Source organism: Mus caroli, unplaced genomic scaffold, assembly GCF_978045245.1.
Source record: "Mus caroli unplaced genomic scaffold, Mus_caroli_1 scaffold_6, whole genome shotgun sequence".
Classification (NCBI taxonomy): Eukaryota; Metazoa; Chordata; class Mammalia; order Rodentia; family Muridae; genus Mus; species Mus caroli.
This window is the reverse complement of record NW_028227261.1, coordinates 21,141,250-21,154,855: the sequence shown is the minus strand read 5'-3', so window position 1 is coordinate 21,154,855 and position 13,606 is coordinate 21,141,250. Positions and strand designations below refer to the sequence as shown.

The 13,606-nt window shown below is 45.9% G+C and overlaps 1 protein-coding gene across 1 annotated transcript; it reads left to right on the top strand.

Annotated features, from left to right (window-relative positions):
- Positions 1-2,013: 2,013 nt before the first annotated feature.
- Tex46 (testis expressed 46) lies at positions 2,014-4,745 on the top strand. Its single transcript, XM_021161485.2, has 2 exons — positions 2,014-2,243; positions 4,342-4,745. Exons 1-2 carry the CDS (start codon positions 2,055-2,057, stop codon positions 4,648-4,650), a joined length of 498 nt encoding a protein of 165 aa, XP_021017144.1. The 5' UTR covers positions 2,014-2,054; the 3' UTR covers positions 4,651-4,745.
- Positions 4,746-13,606: the final 8,861 nt, after the last annotated feature.

Sequence of the window (13,606 nt, the reverse complement as noted above, 5' to 3'; positions counted from 1 at the left end):
TTTTTTTTTTTTTAAGTTAAAAATTCCTTAATTTTTTATTCCTGGTACCACTATCAAAATTTACAGGGCAATATACCTGATGTAATGAAAAGAAAAAGACAAAGCTACAACAGATAAAAGACCTCAGGAATGTACACCTAGTTGACACTACATTGCATTAATCAATAGCTGCACTGTTTGCAAACTGTGGCTATGACAATACTGAACTTTTCTAACTGTGGATCATCGGGACGACTGTCTCAAAGTAACTGGCAGCTTTCCTGACAACTCCTCGCTCTCTCCTGCTGAGAACTGTAGCCGTTTCTGTTTTATTTTAAAACCTTCTGCTACCATATCCACCATGTCCACCTCCAGATCCATAGCCGCCACCATAGTGACTGCCTGAGCGTCTTCCACCAAAACTGCCCCCTGCATGTGTCTATTATTTGATTGTTGCTGTCCACTATAATTTCCAAAGTCATTATAGTTTCCACCACCACCATAGACACCTCCACCAAAATTTCCTCCTTCACTGTAACCATCATAGCCTCCTCCTCCAACACCACATCCACCGCCCTGGTTTCCATAGCCTGGTCCACCACCTCCATAACCTCCTCTACTGCTGTAACCAGGACCACCACCATAGATGCCACCATCACCTCCAAATTCACTATATCCACCATCACCACCTCCATAACTACCTCTGCTGCCACCACCTCCACCACCATAGACACCTCTTCCACCAAAGTTTCCTCCACCACCTCCAAAGTGTCCTCCATGACCCATAAAGCTGCCAGATCCACCTCCACGGCCTCCCTGGGATCCAGCAGACTGCATCTCTTGTTTAGAAAGGGCCTTTTTCACTTCACAATTATGCCCGTTAATAGTGTGGTATTTCTGAACAACAATGTTATCAACTGTTGTCATGATCATCACAAGTTACAAAAGCAAACCCTCTCTTTTTCCCACTCTGCCTGTCTTGCATAACCTCTATGGTTTCAATCTTGCCACACTTTTCAAAGTCATCTCTCAGATTATATTTTTCCGTATACTCTTTAATACCACCAACAAAATTTTTCTTCACCATTAAAATGGGCACCAGGCTTTACAGAATTCTCTCTAGAAACAGCTCTCTTTGGTTCCACCACACATCCATCATCCTTGTGTGGCCGAGCATACAGTGCAGCATCCACCTCTTCAACCCAAGAGTAGATCACAAAACCAAAGCCTCTGGAACATTTTGTGTGGGGATCTCTCATTGCCACACAGTCTGTAAGTGTGCCCCATTTCTCAAAATGTTCTCTCAAGCTGTCATTCAAAGCTCAGACCACCAATAAACAGCTTCCTCAGCTGCTCCGGTTCCTTTGGATCATGGCCCTCCATTTTGAACTCGAGTTCAATATGGGACCGAGAGGAAGTGGCTTTCCTTTCTTATATCTCAATCTTATGGAGGCTTTTCTTTCTTTCTTGTTTTTGCTTTTTGTTTTCCTTTTCAAGACAGGGTTTCTCTGTGTAGCCCTGGCTGTCCTGGAACACTCTGTAGTCCAGGCTGGCCTTGAACTCAGAGACCCACCTGCCTCTGCCCCCTGAGTGCTGGAATTAAAGGCATGAGCTACCACTACCTGACTAAATAATTTTTAAAGTAAATCAAGTATGCAGCCTCTACAGACTTATTGACAGCATCCTGCTGTGACTATGTAAGCGCACAGTAACCTGTTTCCCTTATCTCCACGTTACAGATCGGTTTTTTTTTTTCTTTGCGGCCTCCCTCATATGAGAGCAGGTGACCTATAGCATCGACTGTTTTCTTTCAGAGGCACCGGGAAGCATTCCATGGGAGAGGTACCCCTGAGGACCTCCTTCATGTGGCTGCCATGTGGATGTCAAGAGATGATGCTGGCAAAGCTGCCTGCCAGAGAGTCTGACACACAGTGGGCCCTTAAGGCATAGGAGAAGTTATTGTTATGCGATAGCAGGGTGGGGAGTCACTTATGAATCAGAGGAGCGGATGGCCATGCCTCCTGTTATGGAGGGGGCTGAAGCAGGGGCCTGGGGCCTTGCCCCTCTGTGCCACAATGTTGGGGGAACTAATCTTTCTTCTGAGGAGTCTCCATGGGTTCCTTGCTTCTTCTGGCCCCATAGGAGCTGTCTTGGCTTGGTTGTTAAGCTTTAAACCCATCTTGTTTGCCTTCCTCCTCCTTCTGCTGTTGCTGAGCAACTGGCTGGTCAAACAGGAACACAATTTGGCTCCCTCCCCACCCCAGGTGAGCAAGAGGTTGCTTAGCTCTAACTAAGGGTTATGGGACTCTCAAGGCTGCACTGACAGGGTGGCTCAGAGAAGGATGATGGGGTCTGAGCTAAGTCTTTTCTCTGTGGTCTCCTCTTGGGTGGTGGTGGACTAATCCCTTCAATAACGCTTCTGCTGACTGAGATGTGAAATAGGAACCATACTAGACTCTCCCACACTGTGTTCCATCCTGTTTCAGCAACGCTATCAACTATTTCAAATGGAAAAAAAAACTTTAAATTGATATACATGGACATATATATGTGTGTGTCTGTGTCTGTGTCTGTGTGTGTGTGTGTGTGTGTGTGTGTGAAGAGGGGGAGGGGCTTTGATAAGCAGCTTCTCTGACTTCTACATAGGAAATGCTAGCATCACTTTCCACTTTATTTGCCACAACCTAGAATATCTCCAGATGTTGCCAGATGTTACCTGGAGAGAACAAAATAGCTTCCTATTTAAAAAAAAAAAAAAGTTTGGAGAGATGGTTCGCCCTTTTCTTGCAGAGAATCCAGGTTCAGTTCCCAGCACCTACACAGTGGCTCACAGCTGTCTGTAAGGAGATCTAATGACCTCTTCCAGCCTCTGCAGGCACTGTATCCACTTGGTGCACACACATACATGCAGGCAAAACCACCCATGCACATAAAATAAAAATCATTTGGGACTGGAGTGGTAGCTCAGTAATTAAGAGCACTTGCTGCTCTTGCAGAGGACCTGAGTTCAGTTCCCAGCACCCACATAGTAGCTCACAATTGCTTGTAAGTCCAGTTGCAGGAGTCTTAAGCCCTCTTCTGATCTCCACAGGCACCCATATGGTGGCTCAGTCAACTGTAATTCCAGTCTCTAATGCTTTCTCCCAACCTCCTTGGGCACTGCATGCACAGGTACACACACATACATGCAGGGAAGAACACTCAGAAACATAAAGTAAATAAGCCTAAATCTCAAAATAGAAATACTTTTTAAAAATTAAAAAAGGCATCCATGCTGGGTAGTGGTGGCACACGCCTTTAATCCTAGCACTTGGGAGGCAGAGGCAGGCAGATTTCTGATTTGAGGCCAGCCTGGTCTACAAAGTGAGTTCCAGGACAGCCAAGACTATACAGAGAAACCCTGTCTCAAAAAACAAACAAACAAACAAACAAACAAACAGCATCTGAAGGCTAGGGATATGGCCCAGTAGGCAGAGCACTTGCTGGGCAAATGTGGGGGCTGGAATTGCATGTCCAGTACCCCATTAAAAGCAGGGGTGGCAGAGTGGTCCACCTGTAATCCTAGACTGTAGGAGGCGGAGACAGGATCTGTAGAATAGACTGGCTAGTCAGGCTAGTAAAAGTGGTGAGCTCTGGGTTCAGGGAGAACCCTTAGCCTGGAGCCTTTCCACACATGAATACACACATGCTCACACACATTCTAGCATGAAATCACACATGAACACCATACACACATACACTTGCAAAGAGAAAAAAAAGCATTAATACACTAAATACCAAAGTCAGGATTATAACACAGGAGGTGATATTTGAGCGAAGGGACCCCACAGGGGAGAAATAATGTTCATAGAAACTTCAATTATACTCCTGAAATTTCCTTCCTCCCTCTCCCCTCCCTTCCCCCTCCCCCCTCCTCCCTCCTTCTCTCCCCCCCCCCCATTGAGCTCCATCCCCAGCACTTTCTTACTTTGCTAAGTTAATAAGAGAAACATGGGACATTAGCATGGTGTTTACCATTTTTTCCCCACGACTTTTTACTTGGTTTACTGAGGGAGGGTCTCATGTGGCCCAGACTGATCCCCAACTCACTCTGCAGTCAAACATGACTTTGAACTCCTGATAAACTAGATGTAGTATACACATGTAATCCCAGCACTGGAGAGGTGGAGGCAGGAGGCCTAGGAGGCCAAGGCCATCTTGGCTACATAGTGAGTTTCAGGCCAGCCTGGGCTACATGAGACAGACCCTGTCCCAAAGAATTTTTTTTTTTTAATTAAAATTTTCCCTGGCCTGGAGCAGTTGTTCTGTGTTATAAGGAATTATCGGTATGAATTGACTTTTTTCTTCTCTTGGGGATCCTAGGAGGAGGCAGAAACAACAACAGCTCCAGAAGTCCATCCCAAAAACAACGTCAAGAACAAGGAAGAGTTGGAGAAAATTAATGCTTGCTTCGCCCTCCAGGATAAGGTCCTTGAACGGCTGATGTTCAGTGAGATGAAGCTGAAAGCCTTGGAAAATCAGGTGTTCGTCATATGGAATAAAATAAATCGCCGCCGTTGGAACAGCAGACAGCGGAACTTCTCCAGGAGGAGGCACAGGTCGAGAAGGCAGGACTCCACATTCTCCACCTTATCTAAATGTACTACCATCACCCCCACCGAATGTGACTGAGCTGGGCTAGCCTCTGCTGGTGTGATCTTCACCCGGTGTATGAGTTTGGTTTTGTTGTTGCTGCTGTAACAAAATACCCGAGCCTGCGAACTTTATAAAGAAAAAGAGCTTTATTTAGTTCACAGCACAGTAGGTCTAAGAACGTGTGATGCTAGCGGTGACTCTTTGAGGGGACTTCAAAGAGTACTACATTGTGGACGTGTGTGTGTGTGTGTGTGTGTGTGAGAGAGAGAGAGAGAGAGAGAGAGAGATCAAGAGAGAGATCACTGGGTGAGAAAGGAAGTAAAAGAGAGCTCTGCTGCTTCGTAACAACCACTCCTGCATCCGAGATGTAGCTCAGCGGTAGAACACTTGCCTAGGGTGTACAAAGTCTCGAGTTTTATCTCCAATATTTCAAAAACAAAGAAATCAAAACAATATTCTCTGGCCCATAAGGTTAAGGCACTTCAGATCAGATTCTCCTGACAATCTGAGTTCAATCCCTAGAACCCACATTGTTGGGAGAGAGGACTGACTCCTATAAGCTGTCCTCTAACCTCCACACTTGCCCTGGACCTACACATGGACACATGGACACACACACACACACTAATAAATGAAATGAAAAGAGCATACAGCATACACCCTTCTCTTGAGGTAACCAATCCAGTCCCAGACTGTTGCCGTGGTGATAAAAACACCACGATTAAAAACCGCTTGGGGAGAAAAGACTTTATTTGGTTTACAAGTTACATCATCAAGGGAAGCCAGAGCAGGATCTCCAGGCAGGAATCTGCTCAAGAGCTGAAGCAGAGACTGTGGAGGCACACTGCTTCCCAGCTCATGGTCGGCCGCCTTTAGTTTTTTCTTTTGAGACAGGGTCTCACTGTACAGACCCCATTGTCCTGAAACTCAATCTGTAGACCAGGTGGGCTGCAAACTCTCTGCCTCCTGAGTGCCTGCATTAAAGGATGCGCACCATGTCCAGCCCTCAGCTACCTTTCTTAGGAAGCTCAGGCCCCCCATACCCAGAGATGCTACCACCCAGAGGAACCTTGGCCCTCCTGAATCAATTAGCAATCAAGAAAAACACCCATGTCTGGTGGAGACAGTTCTTTCCTTGCGGTTCCTTTCAATGACAACCAAGATTAGACACGTTGCTCTTGCTAATGGCCTGGGTCCAGTTCCTGGCACCCATACCAATCAGCTCACAACTGTCTGCAATTCTCGTTCCAGGGACTCCTTTTCTGGTCTCCCTAGGTGCCTGCATACAGTGAGGTACACATACTCGCTCAGGTATACACATAAATGTAAAAAAGAAATCTTAAAATTTCTTTACAGTTATGTATGTGTGTGCACACCTACTGAGGACTGTGTGCCTGACCCTGCTGACCCATCTTGCGGGCCCTGAATGACACTTTTAAACTTTGTATATGGTGGCTCCTTAGACAGGTTTCTTTTTTCTTTTATTCTGTTTTATTTGTATTTATTTTGATCTTGTGTGCATTGGTGGTTTAACTGCATATATGTCTGTGTGAGGTTCCCCTGGAACTAGAATTACAGGCAGTTGTGAGCCACCATGAGGGTACTGGGAATTGAACTCAGGACTTCTGGAAGAGCAGCCAGGGCTCTTAACCACTGAGCCATCTCTCCAGCCCTTTTTGTTTGTTTGTTTGTTTTCGAGACAGGGTTTCTCTGTGTAGCCCTGGCTGTCCTGGAACTCACTCTGTAGACCAGGCTGGCCTTGAACTCAGAAATCCACCTGCCTCTGCCTCCCAAGTGCTGGGATTAAAGGTGTGCTCCACGACCACCTGGTGTCTTAGACAAGTTTCTTAACTCTGTTTCGTCTTCAGATCTTCCTGGAGGGGGTAGACGCTGCACTCTTCCTCCAGTGCCTGGTTAGAGTGAGTGTATTAATACAGTGTCCGTGACAATACAGTGCCTTCTCTGAGAGACAGCCGTAACCTTCCATGGTATGGTTGGCTAGGAATCTCAGCTAGAAACCTCATCTCAGTTCTTCACACTTCTATTTTATGTTCTCTATTCTTCTTTAAAAGACAAACAAACAAACAGAAACAGTGCACACACAGTGCTGGCACACACCTTTAATCCCAGGATTCAGGAGGCAGAGGCAGGCGGATTTCTGAGTTCGAGGCCAGCTTGGTCTACAGAGTGAGTTCCAGGATATCCAGGGCTACACAGAGAAACCCTGTCTCAAAAAAACAAAACAAGGGGCTGGAGAGATGGCTTGGCAGTTAAGAGCACTGGCTGGTCTTTCAGGGGACCTGCACAATTTCCCAGCATGCACATGGGAGTTCACAACTGTCTGTAACTCCTGTTCCAGGCGGATCTGACACCCTCACAAAGACATACATTCAGGTAAAACAACAACACATATATACATATATAATATTTATACATATACATACACATATATTTACATACACACACATATATACATATGTTTTTATTAAAACAAAAAAGAAGAGGCAGAGGCAGGTGGATTGCTGAGTTCGAGGCCAGCCTGGTCTACAAAGTGAGTTCCAGGACAGCCAGGGCTATACAGAGAAACCCTGTCTCGAAAAACCAAAAAAAAAAAAAAAAAAAAAAAAAAAAAAAAAAAAAAAAAAAAAAAAAAGAAAACAGTGTCTTGCCTGCCTGCGTGTATATACACGTACCACCTCTGTGTCTGGTACCTGTAGAGGCCAGAAGGAGGCCTTGGGTTTCCAGGAACTAGTATTACAGATGGTTTTAGGCCTCCATGTGGGTGCTAGGAATTGAACCCAGGTCCTCTGGAAGAGCAGCTGGTGCTCATAACCACTGTACGATCTCTCCAGTCCATGTTTTGAATGCTATATTCTTGCATAGTATTTTAAATAAATGAAGGAAACACTTAAAAGTTATCAGTGGAGCCAATGGAACCAGCTTGGTTTGTAGCGCACTTCTTGACTCTTCACGAATCCCCATGTTCAAGCCCCAACATTGTATAATTCAGGTGTGTAGGTTCATATTTGCAATTCAAGCACTGGGGAGATGGAGGCAACAGGATCAGGAGTCCAGGGTCACCCTTGGCTACCTAGTGTCTTTAAGTCTAGCCTCTCAAAAAAAAAAAAGTCTTAAAGATAATCCATCCAAACCGTGTTATGTTCCAATAGAAACCTGTCTGCCTACTCAAGCCTGTGAATGCTGGGTTAAAAAGCAAGAAAGCTGGGCTCAGAGGTGACTCAGCAGTTAAGAGCACTGACTGTTCTCCCAGAGGTCCTGAGTTCAATTCCCAACAACCACATGGTGTCTTCCAACCATCTATAATGGGATCTGATGCCTTCTTCTGGTGTGTCTGAAGACAGCTACAGTGTACTCATACATGAAATGAATGAATCTTAAAAAAAAAAAAGAAAATTGAGTGAGACCCTCTAAAGGAAGGTAGGTAGTCCTATGTCTGTCTGAGACCTGGTGAGCAGAGAAAGCTTTGAGCGAGTTGTGCAAAGAGTGGGCACAGCCCCGACTAAATGTGTATTGTGTGACAAGGTCACAACCATGTCAAGGACCCCAGTGCTTCAGACCCATAGAAATGCCAAAGCTTCTTCCAACTCCCACAATATTGACATCAGGTGCAACAGCTAGCAGCTGCAGCTTCTTCTTGCTGTTTACAGAGGCTCACAGAGATCTCGTACTGAGACACGCTAACTCCTGCCCCCGTGCTGTGGGTAATACACACATTACCTACAGGTTCAGGGTTGGTGTTGTGTAGTTGCTACAGCTCCAATCGGTGTGAACTGGATCACCTGACCCTCACTATTCTATGTTCCCTCAGCACCTTTGTCTGGTTTGTAGGATCAAACTAAGCAAGGCATAGATGTTGTCCACAGACGGTCCCTATAAAAGGCCCAGTCTGGCCTCTTGCCTCTCTTGGCTTCCTGTCTCATGACATCATCTTACTCTCTTGCACACAATCCCACCATGATTTAATTTACTACCAATGTGACATGGGTGAAGGGCTCTTCAGAGCCAGTGCCATGCTGCTTGGACTTTTGAGTCCCAAATCATCAGCTAAAACAACCTTTTTCTTTATGAAGTATCCAGTCTCCAGTATTTTGTTATAGCAACAGAAGATGGTCAACCCATTGCATACTAATCCTGTGCTCCAGAGCCTTTGAAGACTCCCCTCTCCCTTAGAGGGACATCCTGAGTCCTTCCCCTGCCTAGGTTCTACATGACTTTCCTGACTTTGCACACCTTGATCTTTGTCTACTAACTGGCTCCTTGCTTGGTCTGTTCAAGCCACTGGATTTCTTGCTTTTCCCTGTAACCACAAGGCATTTGAAAAGAAAGGTACCAACAATTCCCCCACAGTGAACAGTTCCTCTGCCTTGCACACAGATGTTCCCTTCCTTCACTCAGCCCGTTCCGAGTCCATCTCTCTCATTGTACGGTCCACATGGCATGTACCATTTTAGTTTTTCTTTTCTTAAAATCGTTTTTTAAAAAAATTATTCTTGGGGCTGGTGAGATGGCTTAGTGGGTAAGAGCGCCCGACTGTTCTTCCAAAGGTCCGGAGTTCAAATCCCAGCAACCACATGGTTGCTCACAACCATCCGTAACGAGATCTGACTCCCTCTTCTGGAGTGTCTGAAGACAACTACAGTGTACTTACATATAATAAATAAATAAATCTTTTAAAAAAATTATTCTTAGCTGGGCATAGTGGCGCATGCTTTTAATTCCAACATTTGGGAGGCAGAGGCAAGTGGATCTCTTGAGTTCAAGGCTACCCTGGTCTATAAATCGAATTCTAGGACAGCCAAGACTACACAGGAGAAACCCTGCTTAGGAAAAGAAATATTTCTAATTATGTGTATGTGTCTGTGTCTCTGTGTGGGCGCATGTATGTGAGTGTAGACCTCAGAGGCCAGAGGTGTCAGATCCCCTGGAGCTAGAGTTACAAAGCTGTTGTCAGCTTCAAGATGTGGGTGTTAAGTGTGCTCCTCCTCTTAGAGTCATTATCTAGTCACTCGCCTGTGGTTCCCTCCCTTCTGAGACTTGCTCTGTAGACCAGGCTGGACTCAGAGATCCACCTGTCTCTGCCTCCCAAGTACTGGGACTAAAGGCATGCGTCACCATTATCAGGCTCTCCTTTCTCTCTCTCGCTCTTTTTTTCTTTAAAGATTTATTTATTTATTATATGTAAGTACACTGTAGCTGTCTTCAGATACTCCAGAAGAGGGCATCAGATTTCATTATGGATGGCTGTGAGCCACCATGTGGTTGCTGGGATTTGAACTTGGGACCTCCGGAAGAGCAGTTGGTGCTCTTAACCACTGAGCCATCTCGCCAGCCCCCTCTCCTTTTTCTCTTAATCAAAGTTGTTATTACTTTTGTAAAGCCCAACCACTTCGTTTTTTTTTTTGTTTTGTTTTTTTTTTTTTTGTTTTTTTTGAGAAGAAGCTCTAGGGGCTAAACTCTAACTCCAGGAGGAAAACCAGAAAGTCCATTTGAGCAAACATCCTATAGCACACCCCACCCCCACCCCCACCCCTTAGCCATAGCCAGCCAGGCTACAGCAGCAGGGTCCAGGTACCTATAGACAACCTAAGACATCTTGCAGAAAATAGACAAGTCATGCTGTTTGTCAGGTGGTTTTGCCCCAGTGTTCCGTTCCTACAGATCATGCCAGAAACACAATTATTAAAATATTAACGTCCTGTCCCATAGGGAAATTCCCCAAGTTTGCTGTAACCACAATAGATACCCTGCACCCCTAGGCTCCAGGCTCCCACTTCTGACCCGCTGCAACGGTGACGGTGAGGGTCCTTGATCGAGAGCTCATAATAAACACCCTTATGTGTTTGCACTGGAATTGGCTCCTCAGTGTTTTTTGGGGTCCCTGTGACTTGGGCATAACGCTTTATCTGTTTGTTTGTTTGTTACTATTTCTCTGTGTGTATGGTATATGTATGAGGAACACATGCACATGTGCATGTGTGTCTGCCGTCTTTCTCAGCCATTTTCTGTCAGGAACAAAAAAAAGGGGCCCTTGGGGAAGAGGGGGGAGGAGAAACCCACGCCCCGCCAGAGTTCCACCTGTTCTTTGGTCTGTCAGGTGTGTGAGGGCTGCTAACTACCTTCTACTCAGCCCTGGGTGGGAATTTCTGCCTCTGACCCACTCTTCAGGGGGTGGCCAAGGGACAGCCCTACCTGGGGACCCACCCCCCCGAGCTACCTTGCTAAAGCCCCGGGGTTATAGGAGAGAGGGAAGAGAGAAGAGGGAAGAGGTTCCCAACACCGGCAAGAGTGCGCAGCAGATCTTGATGAGCAGAGACTCTCTATGGTTTTAGAGCTTTATTATAGAAATGCAGGGGGAAAAAGAGAAGGGGGGAGAGAGAGAGAGAGAGAGAAGGCTAGAGAGAGAAAGAGTAAGAGGGAGAGGAGAGGAGAGGAGAGAGGAAGGGAAAGGAGAAGACAAAGAGAGGAGAGAGGAGAGAGAAGTGAGAGGTTAAGAGAACAAAGGTGTGAGAGCTAAGAGAGTGAGTGAGGTGGGGCTGAACAGCTCCTTTTATGGTCTTTTCTGTTGCTAGGTAACTGGGGAGGAGTTTAGCCTGAAAGTCAGAAGCTTGGGCCATTGCCTACATGACTACTGACCATGCTTCTCTTATGGGGGCTGTGGAGGGTGGTAACTTAGGTAGGGGCCAGAGTTCCAGGAGCATGAGGGAACTCCTACTGTGTCATGAAGGTGAATTATCACCATTCCTGGGGTTCAGACCTCAGCTCAACTGGAGACCAGCCTGTCTGTGCAAAGCCCAATGCCCCACAATTTTCCATCTCATTCTCTTTAAGATGGCATCTCTTACTGACCCTGGAGCTCTGACCAGTGAGATTCCCTGGCCAGTGAGTCCCCAGGACACCCAGCCCACTCCCACCCAGTGTGGGGTTACATATCTGCACTGTCACATCCAGCATTTTGTTTGTTTGCTTGCTTGCTTCTCCTAGCCTGTGGGCTGCAGAACCAGACTCAAGTTCTCATGCTCACCCACAAGCCCTTTATCCACCAGGCCGTCTCCATCTCCAGTGCTTATTGAGACAGTCTCACCAAGTTGCCCAGGATGGCCTGGAATTTGTTTGATAACCTTTGATCTTTGATAGCTATAAGCGTTTGGTCCTCCTGTCTCGGCCCCCTGAATAGCTGGGTTACAAGCCTGCATTAGTAAGCACAGCTTAGAGTTCAATTTGTTATTACCTGTTTTCAGTTGCACTTAAAAAGAAAATCCCTGGGCTTGTGAGGTGGCTCAGTGGGTAAGGTCACTTGTCACCAAGCCTCAGGACCTGAGCTTGATCACTAGAATCCATATGGTAAAGGGAAGAAATCAAGCCCGACAGGTTGTCCTCTGACCTCAGTGTGCAGGCCTGCAGGCACCCGACAGAAAGTAAATAGATGTCAAGATTTTAAACAAGACAAAGACAGGCCAGGCTGTGGTGGCCTCACCTTTCATCCCAGCACTCTGGAGGCAGAGGCAGGCAGATCTCTGAGATCAAGGCCAGCCAGGGCTACACAGAGAAACCCTGACTCAGCAAACCAACCGACCGACCAAACAAACAAACAGACAAGCAAGCAAAAATGGCAAGTTTTATAAACTCAGAAACTAAAAGACAGTTCTGAGTAGAGAGTTACCTGCTTCCTGAGAGGAGAGGCCCAGGAAAGGAGGTGAGTACAGTGACTACGTTTGTTGGGCACTGTTGGCATGCAGTGGCCCGTGTGCTCTCCCTGCGATCACGCTCCTATTCAGTCTTCACTCCCACACCACTAGGGTAGCGTCTTCATTCACCCACGTACACATGAGGTATGAGAAATACAGAATCTCTGATCAAAGTCACACGTAGTAAGGATCAGGGCTGAGGTTTGGACTCTGCAGTCTGATCCAACATCCCTACAGTGGGTGAGGCCTAAACTGACCAGTCAAAGCAACTTAGAATTCCCCAAAGAACAAGAGACAGCTTGGGGCTGGAGAGATGGCTCAGTGGTTGAGAACAGTTGCTGCGTTTGTAGAGAACATGAGTTTGGTTCCCAGCACCCTTGCTGATATACTAACAGCTACCTGCAACTCCTTCTCTCCATCTCCTGACCTCCACAGAGCACACATAATTAAAATACAATATTTTAAAGGGAGATATGAGATACCTTGTATAAAAAGAAGATGGCCAGTTCCTTACTCTCTGACATGTGTGTGTGTGTGTGTGAGAGAGAGAGAGAGAGAGCGAGCACGCATGTGTGCACACAGGTGCTGGTACATTGTGTGTGTGTATATATATGTGTATGCTTATGTGTATCTCTGCATGTGTATGAGTGTGTGACTCTGTGAGTGTGTATATGTGTATGTACGTATGTGTGTATATATGTGTGATTGTGTATATGTGTGTATGTGTGTGCTATTATGTGTATGTATATGTACTGGTATGTGTGTATGTGTGTATATGTGCTGTGTGTGTGTATGTGTGTATATGTGTGAGTGTGTGTTATGTGTGTATATATGTGTACATGTGTGTGCTGGTACATGTGTGTATGTGCATGTTTATGTGTAGTTCTGTGGGTATGAGTGTATATCTGAGTGTGTGACTGTGTGCGAGTGTATATATGTGTGCATATATGTGTGGCTGTGAGTATGTGTATGTTTGTGTGTTTATGTGCTAGTGTGTGTATGTGTGTGTTTATGTGCTAGTGTGTGTGTGTGTATATGTGTGTATGTATGTGTACTGGCATGTGTGTATGTGTGCTGGTGTGTATATATGTGTGTGTGCTGGTGTGTTTCTTCGTATGTATGTGAATGTGTGTGTATGTATATGAATGTGTATCTGTGTGTGTGTGTGTGTGTGTGTTTGATCTTTCTTGTTTCACGGGTATAGAACCTGAAGTGCAATTCTCCAGTAAAATACCTTTAAAGGAAGAGAAAGCTGGGACATTCCATGTACACCTGCTGCCATCTAG

Bases quoted from the DNA above. Each gene is read 5' to 3' on its own strand.
- Tex46 (XM_021161485.2), top strand. From the start codon at position 2,055: ATGTTGGGGGAACTAATCTTTCTTCTGAGGAGTCTCCATGGGTTCCTT. The intron at 2,244-4,341 runs GTGAGCAAGAGG...TGGGGATCCTAG, and splicing joins TGGCTCCCTCCCCACCCCAG to GAGGAGGCAGAAACAACAAC.